Below are 24,147 nucleotides of genomic sequence, written 5' to 3'. Positions count from 1 at the left end.
TTGGTAGGGTGATACAGCTCCTTGTTCACTTGTAGTAGAACAAGAATTGAGTGTGCATGCTGTTTGACTTTTGGAGCAGGTGATCATTTAAAGATCTCCTTTGCTTCATAAACCATGTTTGGGGTTTCATTGAGCAGAAAATCTGTTCATTGCAGATTACCTTTCAGTCATAGGTTTGGGGATTTTTTTAGGCTGGCAGTGTATGGGATCTGGCCTTTGTGTATGAGCCCCATTCTCTGTGAGAGTTCATTGAAAAAATATTAAATGTGTGATATTCCATATGTGTTGTCTGAAGGCACTGAGTGCTGAAAATCCTGGAGGGGCCTAAATAGCTGTTTGGCATTATGAGGGCTGTATCTCAGGCAGATACAACCTTCTTCCTCTTGGTTTGGGCATTTCAGCTTTAGCTGGATCTCCCATCCTGGGATACCCACAGGGAGTCACAGATCTAGTTCATGTGATCTCTCTCATCAGCTTCTCTGATTTTTTCCCCTTGCACCATCTGAACACCTCATTATTGCTTGTAATGTCATATCTCTGGTGATGTGGCTGAACCTCCTGTGTGCCTGGACACAAACTCACCCAGTTCATTTTGCTTCAGGCTGCACTGAAACGTGTAACTGCAGCAAGCAGAATGTGAATACATGAGGCTGATACATCACCAGAGCCTTTTCTCCTGCTTTCCATTTTCCAGGCTTCTTCTTGTCATTTGCATTGATCAAAACCCAGTACAAAAACTTGATAATAAGATACAGAGAGAACTATTTTGTTTCACTCCCAATCCTGAAGTGCAACATTTGAAGAGTGAAGATGAAAGAAATAGCCACCCTTGTAACCTTTGTTTTGTGTTTGCAACCTTTGTTTTGTTCTTGACCTTTCTGTGAAGGGAACCGGAAGGCCCTTTACAGGGGCTGGGGGCACTAGTCAGTGCTTTCCCGTTCCCCAGTGCAGAGATGATGGATCACTCAGTTGCGCATGTGCTCTCTTTCTCCCTCCGGTGCATCATTACATTACCAGCTCTGTTCTAGAGAGCAGCAGTGTTTAGGATTGGGCAAGGGTGCCTTTAGGATGCATGTTTATTTGCTCATAAAACAGGCAGAATAGAGTGACTGAAAAGTGAGGGATTGAGAATTGGGTCAGACAGAAGCTTCCAAAAAGCTTAGCTTATTTGGAGAAAAGAAGAAGCAGCCAGAATAACAAACCATAGGACAGTGAAATTGATTCCCTGCTCCCTCTTTATCTTACCCTCCTCCGGGTAAACCTGTTTCGGTTGATAGTGAATATTTCATGCCGTGCTGAGCATTTTCCGAACTGTGGTGTCCTAGTTTTTCCACCTCCAGCCCCAAAGGAATGTTTTTACATCATGGAGCTTTATTTTTGGGAAGGGGAGGAGGGAGCGGAGGCTGCAGGCTTGCGAAGAGACAGCAACAAAGACTGATTTAGAGAACAGCTTGGCTCTGATGTCTCGGCTGCGAATCTCACCTCCACTCCTTTGCTCCCTCCAGAAAGCTCAGTGAAACAGGTCTGTTCCCAAGGGGCTGGAACACAGCTCCAGTCAGAATAAAATAACCCTCAAATGGCACCCTGGGTGTGCTCTCAGTGCCCTGTCTCTGTCATAGCTGCTTCGTTAGCTGACAATGGCAAGCTGTTGTTACTGTCAGCATTACAGACCCATAGAGCTACCAAAGGCAAGAGCCATGTCTGTTCTACCTCATGCACCAGCACCAAGAGGACTTCCTGGCTCTTTGTGGCATGTCAACTATCACTTCAGGAAAGGGGAGGCACCAGGTCTTGTCTCCCTTTACATCCTCCTCACCTTCCTTCCACATAGAAAGATCAGCTAAGAGTCTGCAGGTCTGACAGCACGAGTCCAAAAGCCACCCTTGGCCCTGGTCTGGTGCCCTCCAGTGTCAGTCTTTTCAGTTTGTTGCAGTAGACTTCAGGTTAGGCCCTTCATCCTTCGACGGAAACCCTGAAATACTGCTGGCTACTTAAGAAGCAGGGTAGGGAACAGTGTAATTCTGTCACAGTGTTTTAGTCCCTCTTTTGAAATCAGTCTCAGTTTCCACATATGTTTTATGAAGCTGGTGGAAAGTGCCTGCTTGAAACTAAGACCTTCCACACCACAGTGCCTCCAGTTGCCCCTGAAAGCACCAGAGCAGAATAAACTGCCCCACTAATCTGCCAAACAGCTCAGAATCTTGTGTTATACCCCACCCCAGCAAACTCTGGTGAATTTGGTATCCCATACCCTTCTGTGGATTTGTGTTTCACAAGTGCTTCTTCCCTTTAAGACAGGCAGAACACCTGTGAAGCCTGGAAAAGTCCCAGAGCCTCAATATGCTTGCTTCACATTAGCCTCCTAAAAACACACTTTACCTGACCAGCTGAATTAGCATCTACTGTAACCGAGATAGCAGCACAGCAATTCAGAATCTGACTCACTCCTATTATGGACTGCAAAGCCCAGCACTTGAGTTGCATGATTCCCTAGATAGCCTCTTTTCTCTTACCTAGTCACGCTTGCCCTCTATGCTCACTTCCCATTATTAAGGGGCACAAACTGGCAGAGCTTTTTCCTCAGCTCACTGAGCTGCAGCTATAGATCCTCTTCTCCCCCGACACTAGTCCACAATGTGAAGCGATTGCTGTGTGGCTTGTTAGTCTGCAACAAGCTGTGTTCATGCACCCTGAAGGACGTGGGGCAGGAGCAAAGCATGAAACTGCTTAGTTAATGCTTTAGATTTGCAGGAGTTTGGTTGGTGCAAAAAAGACTGAAGAAGGTGACGGTACATCTTTCTTCCTTTGTGGTTCTTGTGCCCTTACAGGAAAGGAAGGATGAAGGGAAGGGAGAGGACAAATGGTTCTCTTGTGGCATGGTGGAAGCAAGAGGAGAGATGTGGAATATTCCCAAAACATGCTTCATCTCCACAGCGTTACAAAACAGCAGTTCAGCAGGGGACACAAAAGCACTGCAGCTGAAACTAAGTGAACCTTTTAGTCTACTTGTCATAGCATTTGCAGCCACTGCTTCAAGGAGAAACAATAATAATAAAAAAAAAAGATCTTTCAGAAGGAGCTAGTATCCATCTAGAGCATTGGATGAAATAAAAAGTGACAAACAAAATCACCAGCTCCTGCTTTAGAAACTGTTGTTAAAAATAAACCAGCATTCACTGCTGCAGTCCTGCCAGTTCCTCCCAGCTGAGAGCAGAAGACCCAGAATACTGCCTAGCTTTACGTTTCCTGTGCATGTTGTAGTGTTTAACAGCTCTCACTGTTGTCATGACAAAGGTTCCCTGCTTTTCAGCATTGAAGCTTGTCCTGTTATTTCTAGTCTACCTGTAATGCTGCCTGCCCTCCCTCCCAGCTTACAAGTCACTGTGTTTTCCTGTGATGAAAGGGTGTGCAGTGTCTCTGCTTGCTTCAGACTTACATGAGGAGAGTTCCTGACTCTCAGTCCCTTGTGTGGGGCCAGAGCAGTAGAGAAGAGCACCAGCAGCAGCCACAGTCAGGTGCTCAGCTGTGACAGTGTGCTTTGAATTTGTATTTTGCTCCGTATGACATACGGCAGACTTCACCTGCCACTGCTTCATTCTCTGCAGGCTGTAAGTTGAGTTAGTAGTGATATTTGAAACATAATTTTTTGTCTGTGTTTGTCAGAAGGTGTGTCTTAGCACGTGTCTTGTACTAGGCCCTGTAGCTGTGTTTAAAAACAAAGCAAGGGGCTATCTTGGACCTGAAGCATTTACAGTCTAAACAGGCAATGCATGTGAAAGGGCAGAAAAATGTGGGAAAAGTCAAATATCGTACTGTCTCCTTCTTCTAGATACTGAACTGAGGCGCAGATAGATTAAGTAACCCATCCACGGCAAAAGAAGCTATGAAGAAAATCAGAAAGTGAAGCTAGATTTCCTGAATTGCAGATGAGCGCCTCAGCCTCGCTCTTTCCCTTGTATACCTTTTTAGAGCAAGCCAGTATTGATGCCGTATTTCCCAGAGGTTTACCGGAGGTTTTCCACACCCAGTGAATCCAGACTAAGTTATGGGATCCTTAAACAACTTTATGGCTTCTTTTGGATATGTATATATAACTTTTAACACCACCCCATGAAACTTCCAGGTTTTAGGTGGTTATCGTTTTGTTTAGACATATGCCAAAAATGAGTTTGGATGAAGGCCTCATTTGGATTCAAGTTTGGAACTATGTATATATATGCAATAAAAGATAGTGCACTTTTTATTTTGTGTTAATATTTTCTCTGTTATGTATGTGTATATATATATATATATTTATGCCAAACAGTATAGATGTGTCCAGTACTTGGGGTGCCTTTCTTGAGGAATATGTAGATGTTTGCTGCAATGAGACTGACTGCTCCCACCTCTGATGGGACCCCAGCACCTCAGATGGGCCTCTCAGCACCTCCAAAATTTAGGGCTTAGGGCTAGACTTTTCAGAGGGGCTCACCTTCCATCATTAGGCCAGATTTTCACATATACCCAGGCAACTATAGTGTCTGAGCAACTTGAAAACCCAAATTTTATACTGTCCCTAATTGGACTTTTCAGAGGGGCTCACCTTCCATCATTAGGACAGATTTTCACATATACCCAGGCAACTATAGTGTCTGAGCAACTTGAAAACCCAAATTTTATATTGTCCCTAATTGGAAAGGGGCATTCTTCTTAAACTTTAGCTGCAGGTAATTCCGCAGCTGAAAATCTGTCTCCAGAGTGCTTAAGTGCAGTGAACCCAAAATTACTGAACCTTTTGAAAACGTGGGCGTTACCTGCTGCTATGACTTGCAGGATTGCTGCCAGAGGGGGAACATCCTTCCCTAAGGGGATTCCTGATGGGGGCAGTTGTCAGCATCTGATGGAGTTCACACTGGCAGTACCTGGATTCCCAGAGGGAAACAAATACTCACTGTAAGCAGTATCACAAAATGCTTTTTACTGTTTCTCGATAGTGATTTTTTGAAAATTATAATGATTTCAGTTTGGGGGAAAAAAACAACTCATATGAGAAGGGGCTGAAAGCTCTGTAATCCTCTGTGCTCCAGTTTGAAGAATATTTTTCTTGGGAATAAAAAGGGAGGTAGTACGTATTGAGGACCCGATCCAATGTATGTTAGCACTGGGAGGCTGCTTTACAGTAACTGACGGCAGTCCTCAGTGAGGAAGATGTGCCAATGAGGTATTCAGTGTGAATACCTCATAATGCAGCCTGTGCACTCACATGTGCCCCACAGGTCCTGGGTATGCCATCCATGTGAAGTGACACTACCCTGAAGTACCTGGTTGTTCCACGGTCTGGAAGAAAAATTGCTTAGAAAAGACAAAGCAAGAATATACGAAGATGATAATGATAATTCTTGAAAAGACCTCCTTGTGCCTGACCACTCCCAGAGATGGTCTGGGCAGGGGGAGGAAAAGGAAAGGAGGTCAGAAGAGGGAAAAATAAGGATGTGGGTGGAAGTTACCACCAAAGAAACATTAAATCCTCTCTCACTGTGTTTGAGTGGAGCTGTTGTGTGGGCAAAGTCCTGCATGAAGGTAGAAGTGCCCCAAGTGCATCAGAGTTGCCCTAGGAGTGTGTAGAAAGCAGTTAGTTTTCTCCATTTCTCTCTGAATTCATGCTGCTTTCTATTTGTCCTGCAGGACAAAATATGCACATTGTAAGGGTCATCTGTGACAGTGAAGGGGTTGTTGTCTGTGCTCAGCCAGTGCTGCAGAGGGAATAGGAGCTCTGACATCACTGTATCTGCTTTGTATCAGCATATCAGGTCATATGTAGCTCCCTCACTTTTGTGTCGATTAGTTGAAAAACAGGAGCATGCCTTACATTTTGGAAATTCTTGGCAGTCCTGTTCTGGCTGCTGACTGATCATTGGTTTGGAATAGCTATTGCTGAGAGGACTTCCCTTTTGGTATTACATACTGCATTTTGCCAAGCAGTTACATTTGCTGGTAGCTTGAAGGGCATAGCCTGCCGTCTCAAGTCTTCCTGCTGCGATAGAGGCAGTAGAGATAAAGGTGCCTGTCTCTCAGGGCAAGTTAAGAGTAGCCTCACAAATGCTGTGGCTTTGTTTTGGTTCCCACAGTTTTGTACTTCAGGAACTTAAGGAGAATAGCAGCTGCGCTTCTCCCAACAGCTGGCACTTTCATGTGTCCCTGACATACCTGAGCGGGAAACTGGCACAGAGTCTTCTGTCCGACTCTGCAATGATTACAGTGGCCTTTTCCTTTTGCATGGGAGGTTGCTTCCTTGCGTACATTTTAATGTCCTGACTCTGCTGGAACATCAGTGTAACAGAGAGCCAGCCACGGCCCCCGTGAGGACTGCAGTAAAGCTCTTTTCCTGCTTTTATGGCTGGAATTTATGTTCCTCTGCCGCAGCAAAAAAAAAAAAAAAAAAAAAAAAAAAAAAAAAGGTGTTTCCCAGCAGTTGGGGAAGGGAGAAAAGGAAAGGCTTGTGTAGCAGGGAGGAGTCAACATCCTCAGTCTTTAGGTGTCTGCAGCAGTGGCAGTAGCAGTCGCATCCCGAAAGATTAATGGGCAGGCAGGCTGGATGTGAGGGCAGAGCACAAGCCCCGTTGTAGAGCTGGCTGTGGGGATCCCCCAGGGAGAGGCGGGCTGCTCTAATACGGCAGAGGACTGGGGGCGGCTGGCAGAGAGCTGACTGCACTGCACACAAGGCAGCGGCTCCTAATGGTGCTGATGCCTTAATCATTGGTGGCTTCGGCAAAGACTTATCTCACGCCCCCATACTGCTCTGGTGAACAAAGGACTTGAGAAACATTGCTTGACTCCTTGGCATTAGGTGGGTTTGGGGCTGTAAGAAGCAAGTCTATTTAAAGAGGTGTCATAAGGGGAAGAGAAAAAGTAAAGAAGGGAATTCTCCAGCCTGGGTTAAAAATAAAATACAAATCTTATTTTAACCCTTTCCCAGAGTTTTTCTGCTGGTTTAGGATCACTCCTGTAAAATGCAGCTGGTGTTGCAAGCAAAATGAGAACATTTCTAGAAAGGCACCATGGTTTTCTGAAGTGGAACAGCAGTATATGTATATGCCCTCTTAAGCTGCACGATAAACTGTTTGGCAGTGCTTCAGACATAAAGTGATTGTACAGCTATTAGTCTGTGCATCTGCAAGATCACCAGTGTATTGTTAAAAGAGAAGTTTGCATAGGACTTGGAGACAGCCAGAAGGCCAAGAAAAGCAGCATGCAGCAGGAGGAACAGAACCAAAACGCTTACAATAAAAGGCATTCTGCCAAATAGGACTTCTGGTAAAGTGCACACTCACCCATGAAGGCCATCCCCTCAGGTTGTCTGAAAATCCTTTTGGTTGAATAAACAGTATGAGGGAGGAAAAATTAGGTTGGGTGGGCTGCTTCTGGCCTAAATTTGAAAATGAAACTCATTTATTCATGTAACCCCTCTGCAGATCCTTGCAGTCATTTTCTGCCTCCGAGGTCCTGTGTTCACTTGTAACATCAGACACTTGTCCTAGGAGGTAACCTGCTGGGTGGTTAAGTCAGTCATCAGGTCTAAAGGAGGCCATCAGCAGAGTGATCCCCCCGCCCCCAAAGACCTGAACACAGGTGCTGACTCCCATCTGGAGGTTTGGAGAATATGCACACCTGTCATGGAAAAGGATCAGGAAGAGCCATTGCAGTTCAGATCAAGGAAGAAAAACAGCTATGCACTACACATTGCCTTTCTCTTTATGAAGAAGGTTGTCTTATTTGAAAATATTCAGAGCACTTTCAAGGGAGGACTGTTTGCTTTGGATTTTATTTTCTGTTTCATATTAAAGAACTGCATCATACTTCCATATTAAGAGTGTATCAGAGCTCTACGCTTGTATATATTTTCCCTAAATGAAGCTTCTGCTTGTTAGTTTGGAACTGACAAACTGAGGCCTTCATAGGTAGGCAGCAACCTCCTCTCTTTCGGGCTTTATGTGATTGATCATTTGCAGATCATGAGCAACATAAGGGATCAGAGAGACACAATAGTGCTTCAGGGATCTTGTTATGCCTGAAGAGTGCTAAATTATTCCCAATGGAGACATCTCAGGTTTCTCAGACAGGTCACTGTTCCCACAGAAGGAAGAAAGCTGACAACAAATGAAGACATGTCCAAAGGAATCTCATCAGAAAAGTACCTCTGCAAAATGCATGTTTAAGGGGTCAGAAGTAAGGACTATCCCCACCTGCTAGAACTTACTTAATTTTAATTCACCTTCTTTCATCACTTCTGTTGTCTCCATTGCTTGCAGGTAGACCCTAGACGATATACTAGTGGTGCAGACTAAAGTGTGCACTTTAAATACTTTGTTGAACTGGAAGTAAAATATTTTCTACAAGTTCACATCCCCAGGCATCCATGGAAAAGGTCTGGAAAATTGCAAGGAAAGTAACTTTTGCCTTAGAACAAAAAAAAAGTAGCACGTAGGAGAAAAGATTAATGGCTTAGAAGTGTTAACAAGCATAAGAATGCAAAACCAGGAGAGGAATAGTCAGGAAAAGGCTCTCGGAATCCCTAGGATTTCACAGAATGTTGTTGTTCTTGAGTGGCTTCTGTGGTGGCATAAGGAATCCACTCCAAGATAAGGAACAGGCTTCCTGTTTGGATGTGTAACATTATACTCTAAATACAGGAACATGTGGGCAGCAGCATGCTACCAAAGGACATAGATAACCCTCAAGCCATACACTTTGGGTGGAGTATGACTGTTACTGAGGGAGGGAAAATTACCTCAACTCTGTTTAATGGTTAGGTACATCTCTGCAGAGAAGAGGGCTGGCCTAAAATCGTCACGATACCTTGTCAGCTGCTGCCCCAGCCTTTCTTACTGAATGGACCCAGCAATAATTTTAGGACTCACAGAAACAAAAGGGGCTTGCCAGTGTTACTGTGTTCCTCTGGCAAGCAAAATGTGGGACAGGATTGGGGCAGTCTTCCACAGAGCTTTCCTGAGTACCCTGCAGTGATGCTTTGCAGAAGTCTTTTAGTTCACCTCAGCATCTTGGACCTGGCAAGACATGTCCAGCAGAGAGCAAATAAAAGAAAGTGCTGGTCTGCTTTCCCATGGTGTCTAGCAACAAAGCACAGAAAGCAAAACCTTTACCTGAAGTGCATATTTCCTATCAGAAGAGGGATTGTGAACAGGGATTATTGCTGTTTCGGTGCAGGAATGAGTTTAAGGGTAGGAGCCTGTAGGCAAATGAAACTTTTGACCCGAACACAAACCCATATTATACAACAGTAGGATGCACTTTAATCCCTGTCATTATATCTATGTTAATGTAATCATCAGCTATCCCTAAATATCTTGAGTTCTGTATGGTGCAAGGAGAGCATCTCTGTGGTACTTTCTTCCCAAATACATTTGCATAAGTCAGGATTCAACACGCGAGCCTCACAGCACTGGCACTGTTTCCTCCTATCTGAGATTAGTGCTGCGTTTCCTCAGCCTGGCACCTGCCTCAGCAAGATTTTGGTGGGGTTTTTGTCTGTTCTGTGTTTGTGTGGGAGGCAGCATAAGCTTTTCATGGAGGGGAAGGCTTGTTCAATTGGAAAGAAGGGAGTTAATTATGTCTCCTATAAAGAGATGTAATAGGTTTTCTTTTCTGTAGAGAGAGGATGACATGAACAGCATCCCTTGCCTTTTCATTCAAAAACTCTGTTGTGACCATATTGCTGAGGCTTGGAAAACTCCCCGATTCACAGGTTGTTTTTTGCATGTTCCAAACATCTGGGAAAAAGGTTCAGCTGACTGATGAATGTGATCTCTGGCAGAAAATGCTGAAAAGTTGGGGAGGGAGGAGGGCAGATCTAGCCCAGCTGTCCATTTCAAATATTGCTGGTTTCAAATTTAGCCTGCCATCTTCTTAGCAAATTGTGAGCACTTTTAAATCTGCATGTCTAAGTCTTATCATAATTATTTGGCAAGTGCAAGGGATTTTTAGCTAGATTACAAAAGGAGGATGCCTCTGTGTGTGTCAAAGCATCCCAAGGTGTGCAAGCCTAAAATGGTATTATTTAAAAGCCCAGTTTTCAAGTTTTCTTCTGGTTTTGGCATGCTTGCTCTGCCACTTTCAGGAGTAGCTAGAGTAAGTATGTCCAGCCAAGTCCATTCTTTTCATAAAATTAAGCTAATTTGCTTATCGTTAGAAGTTTCCTGTTGTTTCCTCTATGTAATTTTGGAGTCATTAGCACTTTCTTTAGCGATGTGTTATCGCCTGACATAACAAAGTGTTGCATCTATCTCTGCTCTTCATCAGAAGCCAAATAGCTTTGAACTCTGTATTAGATGTGTTGTGTAGGGCAGATACAAAGGAAGAGACTCAAGTAAGCAATGGCATTTAAAGATGACTGCTCTGAAGACACAAGACCCACAATACCATCTTAAAAAAAAAATGAAAATACCACCTTCCTCAAGTCTAAAATGCCTTCATTTCTTTGCTCTTCTCGGTCTCCATGCAATAATGCTGTGTTGGTGGGTACACCTGCACTGCAGTATACCACTTCCCATAAACATATGGGTTGCTTTGGAGTGACACAGGCAATTGAAGGGGAAAGTTTTCTATACTGAAGGAGAGATTTTCAGTATATGTGTCATGGTTTAAACCCAGTCAGGTAACTTGTTCACTCACTCCCCTCCTTCTTTCCCTCCCCCTATTCCCAGAGGGATGGAGAGGAGAATTGAAAAGAATGCAACTCCCACGGGTTGAGATAAAAACAGTTTAGTAACTAAGGTATAACACAGATCACTACTGCTACCACCAATAATAATGATAAAGGAAATAACAAGGGAAGAGAATACATCATCTCACCACCAGCCAACTGATAACTCGCCCCCCCAGCCCGACCGAGCTCTGACCGATACCTCCTCCAACCCCACAGTCTCCCAGCCCTTCCGGCTAACTCCCAGTTACATCCTGGGCATGACGTGCTGTGGTATGGAATACCTCTTTGGCTAGCTTGGTTCAGGCGCCCCGTCTCTGCTTCCTCCTGGCTTCCCCTCCTCCCTGGCAGAGCATGAGGCTCACAAAGTCCTTGGCCAAACCAAAACATCACTATCAGTTCTGTTCCCAGGCCGAAAGTCAAAACACTGCACTGCACCAGCTACCAAGAAGGAGAAATATGACTGTTACTGCTGAACCCAGGACATTATCCACCCCTTATTCCATGCCATTCACATCATGCTCAGATCCCACATTTTCAATATACCATCACTCTTATCTAAGTGCATGGACCAGTAGCTATAAAGCTGCTGCGTCCATCTGGTCCATGATGCCAGGCTCCATCTCTTGTAACAGTCTTCCAGAGAAGGAGAGACTGTGTGCAGTGTTCACACTCGTGAATAACCTGGGCAATAGTGTCCATTGCTAAGTCCACCCCTCGATCATGAGTCCATCTCTATGTTGCATTTCTGCCCTGATGGCCTGAAGTCCCATGGGTCCACCAGGCTTAAAACAATTCACTGTCCCCTTCAGCAGTTTCTGCAGCTTGTTGCTGGGGACTCCACACAGCTGCCTTCCATCGCCGACGCTTCCAAAGCACTGGAGGGGCCCAGTGGACTAGATACTTGCCCATACTGTCCCACACACCCTGCCACTCATGACTGTCCAGCCTTGGGGAAAATCTCTTGGTCCCCCTATATTGTCGTCTAACCCCAGACAAGACCCAAACCTGACTCTGCTTAACTGTTGAGATCAGACAAAATGGTTGTGGGTAGAACACAGTCTGTGTGTGTGCCAACATGCTGATCCCTATCACAATCAGCAGGCAGGTCCCAAGGATACCCAAAGTCCATTCAAAACCTTCAGAACTCTCAGAGGATGCTGCTGTACTTGTCACTGGGGCTGGTGTAGCTGCTGTGCTTGCCGGCTCTCCCACCGCCAGCTTCTCTTTTCCTGAGTCCAGCTCTTCCTCCTCTGCCCTGCTGGGAAACGCTGCGTGGTCTCCTGCATCCTCCTGGGGCTCGGCAGGCGGCTTCCGGGGGATGCTCTCGGCCGTCGCAGGGCTGGGCTCGGCCGCGGGGCTCGGCTCCTCCGCCGCCTTATCCCGCTGCTCGGCAGCCGCCTCCTTCTGCTCCTCGACCGCCCCGACCTCCTCCACCGGCAGCCGTCTCCTTGCGGCCTCCGGCCCCGCTCCCGCCGCCGCTTGGTCCCCGGGGCCGCTCTCCCGGGCCGGTTCGGCTGCCGCCGGCTCCCGGGGCCGCTCCCCCTCGGCTCCCCGCGGCCTCACAAAGACGGAGGCGAGGGTGAGGGCCAGGACGGTGAAGAGCAGCCGGACGGCCAGGTACAAGTCCACGGCCACGTCCGTCCCGCCCTGCTGCTGGAGCTCGCCCGTATTACGAGTCATTGCCATAAAGCACAGTGAGACAAGAACCTTAGCCCAAGCCCCACACTTAATAAACACTAACACAGCAAATACCAGCTCTAAGTAAGTTACAAGATTCTGAAGCTGTGAGATCAAGAGGAACAACTCTGAGAGCCAATAAATCGGCATTGTGACAAGTGACTATTAATCCGGTCAGATCTGTCATTGTCTCAACCCTTTGTGCCCCACGTTGGGCGCCAAAAAGAACTGTCGTGGTTTAAACCCAGTCAGGTAACTCGTTCACTCACCCCCCCCCCTTTCTTTCCCTCCCCCTACTCCCGGAGGGATGGAGAGGAGAATCGAAAAGAATGCAACTCCCACGAGTTGAGATAAGAACAGTTTAGTAACTAAGGTATAACACAGATCACTACTGCTACCACCAATGATAATAATGATAAAGGAAATAACAAGGGAAGAGAATACAACATCTCACCACCAGCCAACTGATAACTCGCCCCCCCAGCCCGACCGAGCTCTGACCGATACCTCCTCCAACCCCACAGTCTCCCAGCCCTTCCGGCTAACTCCCAGTTACATCCTGGGCATGACGTGCTGTGGTATGGAATACCTCTTTGGCTAGCTTGGGTCAGGTGTCCTGTCTCTGCTTCCTCCCGGCTTCCCCTCCTCCCTGGCAGAGCATGAGGCTCACAGAGTCCTTGGCCAAACCAAAACATCGCTATCAGCTCTGTTCCCAGGCTGAAAGTCAAAACACTGCGCTGCACCAGCTAGCAAGAAGGAGAAACATGACTGCTACTGCTGAACCCAGGACGATATGGAAAAGATTATCTGGTTTAGGGTAGGGAATGGTTTTGGCAGTGGTTTAGTATGGTGAAGCTGAAGAATTCACCATTAGGACTTGGAAAGGCTCAGAAATACTGCAGCATCTGGGAACTAATGCTCAAGGCAAAGATTCATAAATAGCAAGGCAGGGCTCATTTCTAGGGACTTAGAACTAAAAGATGGAATTTGTTCCTGAATGACTCTGGTCTCATTTAGTAGTAAGAGTCTCATGCACTTTGGGATAGGCCAATCCTAAGTCCCTCTGAAAGTCTCACCAGACTGAATAATGTATTGGAAAATATAATGAAGATGTAGAAAACAGTTGTATTCAGCTCTAGAGAATATACTGGACCTTTCTGTAAGGACACAGCCAGAGACGCCTGAGCCCTCTTTTCTCAAGGAGGTTTGGACAATGTGAAGAAGGAATGACTTGTCTTACTGCCTGTTCTGAGATGCTCGAGAGCCTATCTTTAGAATGTTGTTTGTAAACCTCCCTTGCCAAGAGGTTTCTTGATCCTGATATTGATGTTGATAGGCTGCAAGATGTCATCAGCACCTCCAGCAATAAGAGACTGGTGTGTGATAGAAAGGATATGAGAAGAGCAGAGATAAAATAACTGAGAAACAAAATGTTCCTTCGTTGCTGCCTTTGATCTCTTACCTCCCAGCTGTGAGAGATCCTGGATGCTGATGGCAGCAGTCAACTAATTTTCTGCTGCTTCTGTTGCGTGTAAAAAACAGAGGAAGATGTTGTCTTCACTGAGGGGAGTACAAGTCTTGCTGTAATGTCTTTTGTTGCAGGCTGAACCTGAGGAGAGGCAGGGGATGAGCACAGGCAGCCTCAAAACTGAGGCAAAGAAATGCAATTTTGTTTCTTCCTCTCCTCTCTCTTTCTGCACTTTGCTTTCTACTACAATTCCTGCCTTATTAGCCGTCCTTTTGCAAATTAAAACCCAAAGGAAAGCTCCCAGCCAGTGTTGCTGTCTTTGCTGCATCCTTGATGCCAACCGAAGAAGTGGGAGGCACCATGGATAAAGCTGTTGCGTCTGGGCTTGCATCATCTTGAAAGCTTCTGTCATTTCTCAGCATCGAGGTGCAGTAGTTGAAGGGAGGGGGCAGCTTTGCAGTAGCTGTTTAACTCTCCACCAATAGTTTACTCCTGACGTGGGACTGAGGCTGAGTCCATAAAGCTAATTTTGCTAGCTCAGGTAGTCCAGAGACGAAGATACGGGGACATCACTGCTCATTTCCCATGCTGTTCAGTCCTGTCTTGCAAGATATGAAGACATGCTTGTATTTGAGGTGAGTCTGCATTAAAAAGTTATAATCTCACATACAGATGAGTCAGTAGGGATATTTGGAACTGAAGTGCAGGCTCATGTCATCATAGAGATGCGCCAGTTATGGTCATGTCATTACAGATAAACACAGTCTGTGCTCAGAGTGATTATTTTATGGACAAATTGACTAATTTCAAGATCATGGATAAGAATAAGTAGTTCTTGGGACCAATGTCCATAAGGTGGGATGGACATAGAAGTTTTAATGTAGAGCCAGTGCATGTTCAAGCAGGAGCTGCTGTTCATGCTGCAGCATGATAGAACCTCTTGCTGACCAGGTGTGGTAGAAGAGCTGGGCTGAGGGGTTGCTTGTCCTCCCTGAGTACACAGCCACTGGCTCCACAGTTTGGCAGAAAGTCAGTTGCTGATTCCTCTGCCTGCAGCTCCCAGGCCTCCCCTCAGAGCTCCTTCTTTATTGCAAAGTGAAGTGCAAACATGAACTTTGTGAGCCTGTGTTGCCCTTGGTCTTTCACAGTTCCTGGATGAGGTCCATGCTGCTGTTTGTCTGGGACCGTTGTCCATCTGGGAGGTGCAGTTGTGCTTCAACAGCATATTTAAAATATGGAAACAAAGGGGAGAGCTGTGGGTTGCTTCAGTCTCTGCTTCTGTCAGTGTCAGCTGTGGCTGTTGGGATGGAGAATCCCTGCTAGATACCAGCTGTTTATATCTCGCCAAATTTATTAACTCAGCTGAGGCAAGATCCTAATATACAAGTACATACAAATATCTATCTAAAGAGTCAAGGGGCACCCAAAAGTGAAGTACAGGAGAATACAGTAAAATAACAAAAATAGTATTATCTGTTTTCTGCTCTCTGAGATGATTGGTGTCATTAAGCTTGCTGTGGAGCAGGGCAAGGCAAGGATAGTCTGGCATTCTGCCTTTGTCTCTGCAGAGCTCCAGCTATTCTGCCCTCTCCTGGAGCATTTGCTACCTGCCTTATTTCTCAGGGAACCAGACATGTCCATTAAAGAAAGATGCAGAGAAGGTAACAGCATCAATCCTATTGATTGCTTCTGGAAGAGTATTGGAGAAAGTGCAAAGGACATTTGTGTAAGACAATGCCAAAGAACTAAACAAGGCCAGTGTGACCAATGGAGAAAAACAAGAAGAGGGGGAAAGCAGTATCTGAGACACATAGGAAATAGTGGAGAGTTTATTCTTTGAAGCTTTTCCAAAACTCTGCTTTTAAATTTCATTTCCTACTGATGGTGGACTCCCTTAAGGACCCAGTCCATGGTACTCTCAGCATCGCTTCACTGTCTCAGTCCCTTTCCTGAATGCTTTTGGGAACCCTTCTGCCTTATCGTATCCTTAACCAATACTCTCAGAAGCTCTACACTACATTTTTGGCAGAATGTTATGCTGTCCTATACCTCCTGCTTTGTGCTTGCTTATACTCCCTTAATAGGATTCGGCATCTCCTTTGTCCTCCACCCACTCAGAGATTCAAATGTTGTGTTTCATACTGCCCATATTAAATCTATGATGTCTCAAATAACACAAGGAGCTCCACACTTGTATTATTTGAAGTTGAACTCTTCATACCCCTCAATTTTGCAGCTTGTTTCTCCTCTGTGTGTAGTGGCTGTTTTTCTGTAGCTGAGTATAGCAGCCCACAGGGCATTACGTGTTCTTGAATGCACCTTATACCTTCAGTAGAAGTAACTTCTGCTGGGGGAAAATTAGTTATGAATTGCACTGCTTTCCCATGCTCCTGCACAGGACTTGTTGGCTTCCTGCTCTTGCATTCTTCAACATAGCTACCCCTGAAATGAGCCAGGCATATGTTTGTTGGTCTTTGGGGGAAAAAGCTGCAGGTAAGTGCTGCCTACAGCATTTCTTGTGGGGGTTAAACTTAAATTTCTAGGTTTGGGGTGAGCACTGCAGGTCTGGTTTGTCAGGGAGAGCTGCTCACATGAGAGGGGCTCAGAGTGCTGCTTTGGAGCAGTAGATACCGGTGTTCATGCAGGCTTAGCTGTGGCTGCTGATGGGGTGGTGGGTTTCTCTTAAACACTGGGCTGGCTGCACATGAGTTAGGTTTTTTTACTCTCAGGAAAAAAAAAACAAACAAAAAAAACACCACCAACAAAAAAACACAGATGTGGAAGCAGTCTGCTTCAGGTCAAAGAAAGCACAGTGCACATTAACATTAAAAACCAGAATAAGGAGGGAAAAGAAAGGCAAGTCAAAGATCAGGTCATTTCTCCTGCAGAGTGGCTGTTGGTTTGTGTCTTGTGTCCTGCACTACTTGGCAATGGCAGCCAGGATGTGGCACTCACCAAAGGTGACAGGAGGCACAGGGAGGCTATTTGCCTTCCAGTGTAAAGGGCCAGTTCTGTTGACTGCTGGCAGAGACTTGCATGTCAGTCAGTTGTTAGCTGTGTACCACTGGGCAGCAGATAATCTGAAGTGCTGAATGAATAAATCCACTCCTTGTCAGCTCCCATCAGTGTCTCTTGCATGAAGCCTGGATGCTTCTTAAAGAAGCATACGCTGCAGATAAGTCTAAGCTCCATATTGGTAGCTTATGGCAGAGCACTGAGGAACACTGCAGCTTTTAACTATTGAGTTAAACCATGAAGTTCCCAGGTTAGATAACCTCTAGGATCCAAACCCCATCATGTCAAGACCTTGACATCAATATGGCAGGACAGGTGTTCTCTCCTATTGTGGAGGGGCATTGGCATCAGCAGAGAGGATTTTCCAGAAAATCCTCACAGTATCCATTTGGCTGACTTCATACCCTCAGACTTTGTGCCAACTTTTAACATTCAGCAGAGCGTTAGAGTTGCAGTTTTGAATACACAATGGAAAAATACTTGTTTCAATAAAGACAAGTAGAAACTGACATTCTGTTACAACAGTAGTTTGTGACAAATAAATTTCCCTACTAAGGCTTCATGGTATAGAAGTTTGCACATGCCAATTTTAACATCAAATATGCATCTTGCTTCTCATATATACCTATTTTCACTCATGGGGAGATAGCTTTGAGAAGCACTCATGCAAACAAAAATTGTGGTGGAATGAGCCCATAATAGAGCTTTCAATAAAATGAGAAATTGCTCAGCTTTCCAGTAATTTTGTCTGTTTGTTGTAAGCATTTTGTACAGCATTGTCTAGCTGCCTGATTCTGTGGAGATCTAAGTCTAGTTTTCCCCCTCATTTACCCACTTTTTATAGAATCTTCTTGTAATTACTAGTCCTTAGCAGAAAACCTGAATCCATGTTAAAGCATTTAATTAGTCAAAATTGTGTAATAGAAGATTTCTTCCAGATACCACTTAATGATCATTAGAAGGTCTGATTCAAAGCCTGCTTAAGTCAATTGATGGCTTTTGTTGACTTGAATACATTTTGAACCTGGCTTGGTATATTGAGAAATGTGAAGTTATTGGCTACAATAGCAGGGAATACTCTTCATAGATGGACAACTTCAGTGGTTCTCTGGTTCCATAATGGTCTGCTGAGGAAGCTTTGGATAAATGAAGTGAAAGACCACTCTCAGTGAAAAATCAACTAAATTCAGAACTGCAGAGGAAAATACTTTAATATTTAATCATTTAAAAACTGATTTTTTTTCCACAGCTATTCCATTGAAGTTAAGGATGAAACTGGTATAATGTGGTATTGCTTAGATTCAGTAATGGCTTAAGTCTGTTTGGGAGAATGATATCCCCACAGCAGTGATGACCCTATGGGACACATTGGGCCTGTACTTACTTGTATAAAGCCATTGGCTCAAGGGAGACCCTACAGTAGCCTTCCAGTACCTGAAGGAGGGCCTATAGAAAATCTGGAGAGGGGCTTTTTATAAGGGCATGTGGTGACACGACAAGGGGGAATGGCTTTCAACTGAGAGAGGGTAGATTTAGATTATATATTAGGAAGAAATTATTTATCATAAGGGTGTTGAGACACTGGCACAGGTTGCCCAGAGAAGGTGTAGCTGCCCTGTTCCTGGAAGTGTTCAAGGCCAGGTTGGACAGGACTTGAAGCAACCTGGTCTAGTGGAAAGTGTCCCTGACTGTGGCAGGGGGGTTGGAACTGGATAATCTTTAAGGTACCTTGCAACCCAAACCATTCTGTGACTCTTCTATTCTATGATATCTGGTTTAACTTCTTTTCTGTTTCCAAGGGTAGCCTATTTATTCTGTGATTACGGGAAAGAGTGAACAGATGACCCAGATGGTCTTCACCAAAGCCAGTGATTTTTCCCCATTTTTAACTTTTAGTCCCACACAACATGAAAGCAAAATACTAAATGAGTAAAATCTTCAGGTCTGTTCTTGTGATATTTCTGTTACTGAAGAACACAGACTTTCCAGGGAACTTGAGATTATTTTCTTCCTATCCAGTACCTTTGGTTTTGCCACTTCAACTCAGTGGAGTACCACAGTGGCTTACTTTCTGATTTTTGTGCTCTCATCACGGAAATGCAAATCACTGCACAGTGGGCCAAACACTGACGAAAGCAGGTACTTCGGTACAAGGTTTACAACCGGAGTTCTAGCTTGAGGAGATAGATGAGTATCCAAATCTCTGCATCCTTTGAAGTTCATCCTGAATCTAAATAATAAGTCAGAGAGAGTTCATGTTCTGGTTGAGATTCTAGTAACTGAGAGACAGCCATGAGTTCTGAAAAGTATTTCATTAATTACTTCAAAGCAGAGTAGAGTCACCATTAGAGAGCTTGATATTCACATGAAGACCTCCCACCTCCACCTCCCCTCCACCATTTTGCTCTGAGTAGGAAAACCAGCACAACACATTTGCAGCCCCCTGGTCCACTTCTGCAGCTTCAGACTCACTTCTCCAAATGGTGTTTTGAACAATATGGGAGACACTGGTGTCAATGGAGAGAGAGCAAGCTCTGTGATGCACTGCTGGTGAACCTTCAAGCATCCAAGGAAAATGTCATCTGCTGTCCTCCATCTTTTTGTGTGTAGCTGTTCTTTGGGAAACACTGCTATTAATGACTGTTGCACAGTGCTTACAGAGGTTTGGTAGATAAAATACAGGCTGGTAGATAAAAGGCAGCTTTCGGCTTCATTTTTCAAGTTCTCACAGCACCACATGGGTGATGGGTGACCCAATTGTTACTGAGCAAATGTAAACAAGAGAAAAGGAAACTTTCTTCCATCTCTGAGGCAAACTATCAGGTTTCTTCAGCCTGCTCTCCTTGTCTTCTACCTGAATTGGCATCCTGTATACCTGTGGGTTGGAAGGTGAGAGAGCAGAGTGCTTGTCACCAGTGAAAACTGTGCCAACACAGTGGGCTTAAACCAGAGATGTGGTTTCTTCTGGGGTTGACAAAGGGTTAAGTAGAGATGGAGCAGAGGGAACCAGACTTTTGCATTATTCCTCTAAGGAATATGGGTCGTGTCGCCCCTATGTTGCACTTTGTCATTAGCTGAATCACTGAAGCATCCTGTCAAATCAGCCTGCTGCATAGATTTTTAAAAACTCTTAATTGGCGCCTGCAAGGTTACAAGTTAGCAGTGTATCTCCATTTGCCCTGCACAGCCTTTCACAGCTCTTTCCCCCAGCTCCAAGGCACTGTTTTGCTGCAGAGTCAGTAACCTACCATGGTATGAGGCAACCCAGGCTGTAGTTGAGACGCTATGAAGTGACCTGGAATTTGTGTGACAGAGAAAGCTTCCTTTTTTTCCTTTCTTTTTTAACTATTATGCAAATGTTTCTCCATGTTTCCTCGTTTATCACAGACTCTGATCCTCCCTAGACAGGCTATTCTGAGTTTGGCCTGCTTTCTGATAATTGCATCTGCATTAAAGCAAACACCCCTGCAGGGTTTCTCCATTCCCCCGTCCTTGCCAGCTCTGTGCTCGAGAGCACTCCATAGCTTGCTAGCACAGGGATGCGCAAAAAAAGCATGCCAAGGGCTGGCAGTGCTCTGGAGAAGAAGGCAAAGCTGCATACTATTTCAGACCTCTCTCGTTTTGCCAGTGAGTTCAGATACCTTTCTTTTGCTAGTGACACGGTGGCTGCTGGGTCTTCCTAAGCCATGCATCAGTAAAATCACTGTCATGGTCTACAGTCTGTGTCCAGCCCATATCAATGTCTGGCTTCTCTTTGGGGATGTAAAAAATGAATAGGATCTGGGAGAGTCAGCCAACAGTAATGACTGCAGTAGTAATTTTGAGAAGGTGGTCTGTTGTACGTTTTTGTGAACTGTTGTTTTCCTTTGGAAGAAAAAAGAGGCAGGGCACTGCTGGAAAATTTTTGAGGTTGATCTTTATTAGGTTGCTGTTTAGGAGCTGGGAATCTCTAGTGCTTGAAATACAGCCATTAGTGTGTTGCTTCTCTATATGGGGCCAAGGCCTGGACTATGAGAAGTACAGTAATGATGCTTTTCCTTCACAAAGCCTCTTTTTTCACTGAAAGATGATATGAAATCTTACTGAGATGAGTAGATTAGTTTTGTCCTTAGTTTACAGCTAGAAGAGGTAGCAGACAGTGGAAAGCTGGAGTGGTGCAACGCACCACTGAACTGAATGCATTGTAGTGAAATGCTGCCAGGCCCATCTGGCCAGATGGCTTTCTGCATGCCTGTGTAATCAAGGCCTGTGTAAGTGTGTTTCCTCTCAGGATTTAGGTGCCAGGAATTTAAAAATATGCACAAAGCCTTCCACACTCACACAGTTAAAGTGACGAAAGTAAAGTAACTCAGGCTATTTCCTTTTAATTGGTTCTTAGCGTAAATCTATAGGCAGTAAGTAGATATTTGCTTTCTGTTCTGATTTGCTCTTCTTGAACTTGGCCATGCTGTGCTGTAACTGAATCCCCTTCTCCAAGTGAACATCATAAATCATGGCCTCTTCTCATGCTTTAGGGCAGTAACCAAGCAGGACCCTGAGTGGATGATGCCATCCATCACTCACTTGGTCTGAACATATGTTGCCACCGCACCCACCAGAGACTTTTCAGCAGTGAATTGCCAGTGCAGTTAGACAGCCCGTCTGCAGGGAATTTCATCTTTCACAGGCAGGGTATCCCCCAGAAGGGAGAATGGGGTTGGATAATCCCTACCATAGCTAGTACAATGGTCACATTCCCCATGAAATACCTCGTCTCCCCCATCCAAAGGTAACTTTCTTGTAGTTCTAATTTCTTAGATGTGGTGCTTGGTGCTGATGATGAACCTCAGTAGTGTTGGAAGAATGTTATTTGAGTGGGTGCTTCTGTTTTGTTTTTCCTAATTCTTGAAACAAATCCAGCTTTTTCAGCTATAGGGCTGAACAAGTCCTCTGCAAATATCAGTGCGTATCTTGTAGAAGAGAATAGTCTCCTTGAGGAGGAGACAAAAATGGAATAAACTAGCTCTCCCCCTGGTTTTGGGAAGTACAATTGAAATCACCTAGTTTGTGTTTCCTGTTTGTATAAGTGGCTTTCATCTAAGTGCTGGTCATGAGTTAAGTTACACCTACAGAGCTGTCACCATCAGGCATTGTGTATCACTGAATTCACAGCAGTTCCGACAGTGCTGAACTATGTACATATGTGTTTAAATGCATTCCCCACTTCTTGGAAGGAGCTATTTCCAGAGATCCCAAGTGTGGTAGTAGATCTCTCAGCTGACTTTTCAGTGAGCAGAGACAAATAAGTATATAAGATTAACACATGTACAAACACTGTTTCCTTCATCCTGATATTCAAGGATGACCAAGGGTGATGTGGTGCAAGAGTTGCTTTTGCTGGCTTTGTGTGGTTGTGTAGAGGGAGAGATCTGGGATGACAACCAACATACTGGGAAATCCTCCTCCTCTGCACAGCACTGGAAAACTACTGCTTTCTAATTTCCTGCTGAGTATCTCATTTGCATTCAGAAAAAGGTGTCTGTGTTCAGGCTTAGTCTAAGATGGTATCTCAGGAAATTAAGGGACATCAAGAACTAAAGGTATACTTGGGCAAGTTCCTAATTACTTATCTGATCTCTGCAGGGGAGATGTTAAGGGATGGTTTTGTAGTTTGTGTGTGGTTTTTTGTTTGTTAGCATAGCAGTTCCAGGACAATCAGTTACTTGAAGGGCTGGGAATAAACTCTACCCAGTTGTCCTTGTTTGCTTCTGTAGGTCTTTTTCCTGCCTTTGTGGAATCCTTAAAATTTGTCATGCCCAGCTATGCAATGCTTAGGCTGCATCTTTTCACAGTGTATTTCAGTTGCCTACAGCCTCCATGGTGCTACATAAACTCCCTTTGAGTTAGCTTAGGTCAAATCAGAGCAGTTGCACCACGGCTTCAGGCAGCACAGAGCAATTTTGCTAGCAGCTGAGGAATTGCACTGACTCTAGCTTTAATAAGTACCCTTAGTAAATTCGGGTTAAAAGCACCACGGCAGTATGGTAAGAGTTTTGGGGAAGAGCAGGGCTTGTACTAATTACAGGAACTTAGTCACAACTTGCTAACTCCATGTTGAAGACATGCTTTTAGAAGTAGCCATGTTTGGACAGATTGGGAATTGAGAGGAAGCACAGTCTTACGCTTCAAGCTCCAATAGTCAGGTTTAATTTCTTGTTCTGCTTTGTATTTCTTATGTCACTTCTTACATTTCTTTCCCTTTCTGTGCCTTGGTTCTGCAACTGCAAAACCACACTGCTGCGTTCTGCTCGTTGTTCTGAATAGACTGCATGTTCTTCAGGATGGGGATTGTATAGTATTAATTAAGTATGTAATACGTAATGCAGCATGGCCACATCTGGGCCCGTGGGAGGTCAGGAGAGCCCTAAGTGACATCTTAAGAGTTTCTGTACTTTGAGAATATGTCACTGGGTTTGGGTTGTGAGGGAGGAAGAGCCTTTAATGCTCCTATAACTCTTACAGCTAATTCCCTTTGGTAGATTTTGGGACTTTCTTTCAACCTTGAAATTTTGTTTGTTTTCCGTTCTGCAGGGCAGGGAGTGCTGAGGCTGAATAAATTGAATTTTTCTTAAATTATATGAGTGCTAAGTAAGATATATTGCTATAAGTTGCCGTATCCTCTGCATAAAAAGGAGTGGAAAATGGTAAATGAGAAGAAAATGTGTGACAATATCTAATGTATTCTAAGACCAAGCTACTAATATTCTATTTCTTTTTGTTTCTTCCAGGTGGAGAGGGAAATAGCCATCCTGAAGTTGATAGAACACCCCCACGTTTTAAAGCTGCATGATGTTTACGAAAATAAAAAATATTTGTAGGTATTCCTGGCTTTTGCCAGAGAAAGGGGAAGGGAGGGAGGGAGATGAGGGTTTTGGAATTTGGTGACGTTTCTGAAAGAATGGAGCAGGGCTTTGCCCTCAGCTATTGTCTGTGTGATACCTAATACTTGGATGACGAAGGAACACTCCTTATTTCCTTAGCTTTTCTCAGTTTTCTTCTCTGTACTTACGTGCTGTTTCTTTTCCTACTTAAAATGGAGGAGAGAGAACACACCTGTGTTTTCTGTCAAACAGCAAGAGGGCAGGAAGGTTTGACCCTGTAAGATCTGGAACCATTTTAAAACAGAACTCTAAGTCTTACCATGGACAATTTGGATAACCTCCCTTGCCTGATAGTTTTCATTGAAACCCTCGGTTCTCTCTAACAGTATTTTAAATTTGCCCCATCAATAACAATTTTTGGTTTT

At 44.6% G+C, this 24,147-nt stretch overlaps 1 protein-coding gene across 13 annotated transcripts in view; it reads left to right on the top strand.

The window, feature by feature from the left end:
* Window positions 1-24,147, top strand: part of BRSK2 (BR serine/threonine kinase 2) — a 325,977-nt gene that overhangs the window by 192,648 nt on the left and 109,182 nt on the right. For 12 of the 13 annotated variants that reach the window (XM_057412868.1, XM_057412864.1, XM_057412866.1 and 9 more), the window contains exon 3: window positions 23,630-23,715. In XM_057412868.1, coding sequence (XP_057268851.1) covers window positions 23,630-23,715 — 86 coding nt within the window. Of the gene's footprint in view, window positions 1-22,156; window positions 22,442-23,629; window positions 23,716-24,147 lie in introns of those variants that run through there. The other variant, XM_057412869.1, reaches the window with a different exon arrangement.

Source organism: Pezoporus wallicus, unplaced genomic scaffold (assembly GCF_028554395.1).
Source record: "Pezoporus wallicus isolate ANWC-B61680 ecotype Strahan unplaced genomic scaffold, APGP_CSIRO_Pwel_v1 scaffold_6885, whole genome shotgun sequence".
Taxonomy (NCBI): domain Eukaryota; kingdom Metazoa; phylum Chordata; class Aves; order Psittaciformes; family Psittacidae; genus Pezoporus; species Pezoporus wallicus.
This window is presented reverse-complemented; position numbering and strand designations above follow the sequence as displayed.